Source organism: Cryptomeria japonica, chromosome 10, assembly GCF_030272615.1.
Source record: "Cryptomeria japonica chromosome 10, Sugi_1.0, whole genome shotgun sequence".
Classification (NCBI taxonomy): Eukaryota; Viridiplantae; Streptophyta; class Pinopsida; order Cupressales; family Cupressaceae; genus Cryptomeria; species Cryptomeria japonica.
Genome location: NC_081414.1, coordinates 271,348,663 through 271,354,833, shown reverse-complemented (window position 1 = coordinate 271,354,833; position 6,171 = coordinate 271,348,663). Strand labels below are relative to the sequence as shown.

Sequence of the window (6,171 nt, the reverse complement as noted above, 5' to 3'; positions counted from 1 at the left end):
ACTTATAGTTTCATCAAATCATCAACCCAATTAATTGAATTAAATAATATTGAAACATATTGTAGAATACCAAAAGATTGTAGTTCAATTAATTGAACAAGTGATGGGGCATTCCTTAATTACACTAACTACCAAAATTCAAATCTGCTAAAAATACAATAAACTAAATAATGTTATGTAGAAAAAACATAAATTAATTAGCTTTCCTAAATAATATTTTGATCAAAATACACTATTTAACTAAATAATGGAAAAATTGCTTTTTTTCAGATGTAGTAGAAGTAAAAAGAGGAAAAAAGAGCTTTTTACAGAATGAGTAGAAGTGAGTGGAGTTCATAAAAAGAAGTGGGTCTCACAATTTTCATGGTAGGAGATGGTTTTCCTTACAGGGATGAACTCTGGTCAACAGTTTTATGCGACAGCAAATCAGATGGCACCCACAATACTTTTAACCATATCTAGGCCATTAAACCCTTTCCACGGCGCACCCCGGGTTTTAACCTCGATATATCTTGTGCTCGCTGCCTTTTTATATACCATATTATTTCTTCAGAGCAGGGGGTTTGAATTGGGGATACAGGGTAGCTGACTGGAATTGGATTCAGAAGCACAATAACCTCAGTTTCAGTCATACAATTATGGGTATTGTAATGTATGCAAGGAATTGGTGGGTTGTAAGGAGGCAGGACATGGCCATGGCTTCCTTGCCTTCTCTACTCAATCCACCCAATTACAGTGCTCAGTTCACAAGAAAGCAATGCTCACAAGGTAATAACAGTTTGATGGTTATTATCTACGATTTCAATTATCTTCTGTTAGTATTAATTGAAGATATTAGATTTACACAGTTTATGGAATTTGAGGGCTTCTAAATTTGAATGTTTCAAATCATATTTTAAGATTCATCATCAAGATGGAGAGCTGAGAAGAGAAGAGAAGACGATGAATCATAGAGTATGATTTGAAACATTGATGTAAAAAACATACACAGTTAAATCCAGAAACTCTCAAATCCAGATTAGTATTGTTATGTGAGTTGTGTGTTAAAGGTTATATAAAATAGCTGTTAGAAAAGCAGGCAAGCCTTTGTTCATCTTGGGAAATCTGAAAATTGACTAATGAAGATTGTTTTGGATATGTTTAATGTTATGTGAGTGGTGTGTCAAGGGCAAGATAAAATAGCTATTAGGAAAGCAGGGGGGATCTTTTCATTCATCTTGAAAATCTGAAAATTGAACAATAAAGATCATTCTGAATATTTTTATAGTTATGTGGCTGGTGTCAGGGGCAAGATAAAATAACTCTTAGGAAAGCACGGTGGACATATTTGTTCATCTGGAGAATCTGGGAATTGAGCAATGAAAATCGTTTTGAATATATACTTATTGATATGTGAGTGATGTGTTGAGGGCAAGATAAAAGAGCTATTAGGTAAGCAGGGTTGGCCTTTTTGTTCATCTTAGAAATCTGAAAATCTAAAAATTGAATAATGAAGATCATTTTGAGTATTTTTATTGTTATGCAAGTGATGTATCAAAGCCAAAATAAAATAGCTATTAGAAAAGCAGGGTGGGCCTTTTTGTTCATCTGAGGAATCTAGAATTGGAGTAATGAAAATCATTCTGTATGTTTTTGTTTGCAGATGGAATGAAAGCAGGCGCTAAGACAGTTGCAATTGCTTGTATTGCATCTGCAATCTCTGTGGTCAGTAGTTTCTACAGTCCTTTCAATTTTTTCATCATATTACAGTTTTTGTTTTTGATTAGGGGAAGAGCACCAATAGATAACATAGTTCTTATAACCGTCACCTTATTGTCATGTTGACCCCCAATAGCTGTCATAGTGAAAACACCATTAATAAATTTGTTTTGTACCAATAGCCAATCATTTTTTGTAATTAATTGGCCCATTTGTGCACAACTATTGGAACATTTGTCCCATTTGTGCACCACTATTGGGACATTTGTCAACAAGTACTAGCGATTTTGAGTTGACGGTTACTGGAACATCTTTAGTTAGGTATCAGGCTACGGCTACTGGTGCTCTTCCCCTAGATAAAAGATTTTTTTTGAAAGAGTTTCAACTCTTTTATAAGAAAGAAAAAGAAAGGTGGGACAAATGACACAGCTGCAGCAAATTTGTGGGAAAAAATAACATCAAAAGACTGAACAATATCATAATCAGACCTAGGAAGCATTATAACGCAGTTGTCTATAAGATATGTGAACAAAATGATGAGATCAAAGAAATGATGATATGGATTTATGATTGTAGTTGATAGGATTGCGAGCTATTCCTTGGGCGAGGGTGAATCTCAACTATGCTACTCAGGCACATATAATTTCCTTAGGCAAGTTATATACATGCTCGTATATTATTCTCTTTCTTTTCCTTTGTTGTTAAACATGAAATTTGAGTTCACATAACTAATATAGTGTTGAAATGGGTACAGCTACTGGAGCAGCATATTTCACTATTGCAGACAGAACCATTTTGGCTTCTGCAGGGAAAAGGTCCTTTGAAAAATTGGCTAATCATATGAAACCATTCTTGTAAATCATAAGAACATTTACATTTATGTATGTATAAGTTATGCTTAATGCTTTCAATATAGAAGTAGACGTTTTCGATTATTGAAAAAGTCCAGTACCGATGGGAAGATTTTACTAGTGATAAGGTGTCTTTCAGTTTCAAATAAATTTAATGGAACAGAGGAATTTCAGTTTCAATTTAAGCATTGGAAGTTTAAACGTAAATAGATCGAAGTAATTGATGAGCTTAACATTTTTCTGCAGGCTTGCGTTGAATGTTGACTTGTATTTTGATTGGCCAAAGAACCAGCGATCTTTGTATAGTCACTATGTCTTTCCTTTGGTCACAAAAGAACTCATAATTATTTTTTATAATCACTAAGTTTAATCCTTAATAATATAATTATATTCATCCACTTTTTTTTAAAAGTCTTTTAACTTCTTATTTTAATTCTAATAAAGGTTTTGTATGCATACATTTGTAAGCCATTTTGCGAATTATTTTAAATAATTTTATATGTTTGAATTATTTTAATTAACTTAAATATTATTAAGTATTGTCCTCTCAATATTTGTACAACTACCCACCATATGCTCTCACCTCATTCTTTTAGGGATCTTGGAAACCAAAAAGTGATTGCAATAATAGTGATGCTAACTTTTTCTTTATCTTATAGTTCTAAAGGATACAAAACCTATATTGGGAGTTTAAAATAAACATAGAAGATCTATCATTCTAGGCATAACTAGATTCCCTATATAGGTTTCTAGTAAAAGAGGAAAGGGTTACATTCCCAAGCCAAATTATTAGATATAGTCTACATGCAATTTTGTGCTTTCACATATCCTCAAATATATCATAAGGCTTTTTGAAACTTAGCCTTAGGAAGCCATCGACCATTTGTAACATGCAATGCACTCGTAAGCAGTTAACCATGAGAAGTTACTCACATGATACTAGATCTATTAATATTTGTACATATTTGCGGCTCACATATTAGACACACCTTGTAACAATCTTCCCTTTTTTCTCTTGCACAAATTCCATCTTGATATATTTGGAAAATAAAAGAAAACACCACCAATGGTTATTTCTTCTAGATCTAGTGGAATGACATGCACCTTGAAGATGCTACTTCAACAACTTCCTTCCCTTTAACTTTGAGGACAAAGGTTTTCAATGGGGATGGGATATTAGGACCCCTTAGTCCTAACTCATTCTTTATTTTAATAAAAGCTTTGATTACACATGCCTTGTAAGTCCTCCCTTGAATTCTTTTGAATGATACCACATGCTTTATAAATATTAATTATTTAGAATATGATTAATTATAGTGTATTGAGCATTGCTCAAAGGAGGTTGCCCTTTTAAAGAAGCCAATAGTATAATAGTATTCTGTAATGAAGTTAAACTAAATTCAATAAAAATATATAATATTTTGTTTTGAGCATTTATTTCCAAGATTTCATGTTTGTCTAATATATTATAGGATGTTCTTCACATTCATATTTTAATTCATGAATCAATAAGGCATAAATACCACTAGTTGAACAATAAACAATATACTTGTACATAAGTTTATTTAACCTTAGACAAAAATGAAATTTATATGAAGTGCAATTTAAATTTATAAGTACAATATTTCTCTTCTACAAAAAGTGGAGTGTTTGGTAAATTGACAAATAAAATGACTTATATTTATAGTTACTTGCAACACCTCATAATTATTGATGTATATTCTTAATATTAATGAGTATAACAAAATGAACCTTAGGTATTACATTGTAGCTCTAGTTTTCATGATTCTCAACAATATTGATATTTTATTATATTATTTTTAGATTTATAATGTACTCTTTTGCTACTTTTTCATCATTTCTTTGTAAGTTATTATTTTACATACAACTTGTCATTGGTGAGCTACATTTTTCCCATTAGTCACAAAATATTGTTGATCTACAACACAATGAACATACATATATGTCTATTACTCTCTTCATGATAAATTTTTTCCATGTCATTTCCTTTGTTATTATGCATTCTACACATATTCAATTGAACCTCTAGTGTGTTCTATTCTTGCACTTATCTCCTTTTCTTAGGTCTAAAATGGAACATAGTCCTTTGTGCTCATGGTGCAAGTATGTTGCATGCACTCAAAATTATTCATCCCATTCCATGCAACTTATGCATCTATCACCCTATCACTAGTTGAGTAATAGGTCGGTGATAGTTTTGAGAGTATTCTACAATTTCTTGTCTATATTTTTCTCTCATTTTAGATTTCTTTTCATTATGCAATTCGATCTTTGATCATCTGTCAAGTGGAGTTGCATGTGATTTGTGACACATCAAATATTGGCTTGGTTCTCACTTCTCACAGAATCTAACATGGTATTAGAGTTGTGTTGTTTGATATATTTCTTTTTGTTATTTGTTTTTTGAGAGATTTGAGACTTTTAGAAAGCTAATATTTTCCTCAAGAACCTAGTATGCTCTTTTTATGCATCCTCATATGACATGTAGAATCAAAACAGTTTAAAGGAAAATAAACATTTAGTTAATTTGGTTTACATATGTGTGTTCTTGTGAGATATGAGTGGTTGCAGTTTTTGGTAATATTTAAAGATTGAATTTTATTTCACCAAAATCAAAGGTTGGAGGACATAGTAAAAATCAAATTTCAATTTTTATTGGAGTCATTTTCATATTTGCTTCAGAAATCTAGCTTCCACTCATTTGTAAGAAAAATGATTTATGGGTTTTGTTCCCAGGGCTAAGAATCCATCTAGGTATTTGCTAATTTTTGCATCTAGTAAATATTTTTTGTAGAAATTAAGTTATAATCAGGTGAGCTATTTCTGACAAGCAGATTCAACAATTTTTTAAAAAAGTGCATCACTTTTGTCTCAAGTGTCGGATTTTTACAAATGAGTACTTGACGAAAAGTTGGAAGTGAGAAATTTCCATCCACAAAGGTATTCTTATTTTTTTTTGCCTTTTTATATTAGATATTTTTGGTTGAATCTACTACAATTTTTCTCTTCAACAGGCCATAGCTTTTCCCTCAATTTTTTTTTGAAAAATGAATAGGCATTGGAAAGATTGAATAGTATTACACAACAACAAGGTTATTTTAATTAGATTATTTTGTATCAATTTTTTAAATTTTGGCCATTAGAGGCCTAGAAAGAACTGAAATCTAACAAAATACACTTTACATGTACTAATTAGGGGGGTAGGGGGGTGATTTTTGAGACTAGTGGAAAGGGGGACTTGTCTTGTGTGTTTTATTTATGCACTTTTGCTTCTTATTTGCAATTTAATTTTCTCCTCTCATGGATGCCACCATATAACTATTTTGAATGGAAATCTAAGATGATAATATATCTGAAAAAATATGGATATTATCATGTTAGAAGGTAAGTGCACCAAGATGGGGGACCAAAAAGTTGCCAAATTTTTTTTTGCCCAAAAGTAGCCATTTGGCATGTGCCAAATAAGGTGCTCACCATATTGAGCATGCCTAACCTAAGGTTTTGTATTTGGCATGCACCAAATAAGGTGAGTACCAAATGTGGCGCTAGCCAAATGGAATTGCATTTTAAAAAGTGTAAATTATCTTCTCTTTCACTCTCC

General features: G+C 31.7%; 1 protein-coding gene across 1 annotated transcript; it reads left to right on the top strand.

The window, feature by feature from the left end:
* Positions 1-324: 324 nt before the first annotated feature.
* Positions 325-2,708, top strand: LOC131035476 (early nodulin-93). The gene is made up of 4 exons (XM_057967179.2): positions 325-768; positions 1,643-1,704; positions 2,275-2,350; positions 2,453-2,708. The coding sequence occupies exons 1-4, from the start codon at positions 639-641 to the stop codon at positions 2,554-2,556; spliced, it is 372 nt and encodes a 123-aa protein (XP_057823162.2). The 5' UTR covers positions 325-638; the 3' UTR covers positions 2,557-2,708.
* Positions 2,709-6,171: the final 3,463 nt, after the last annotated feature.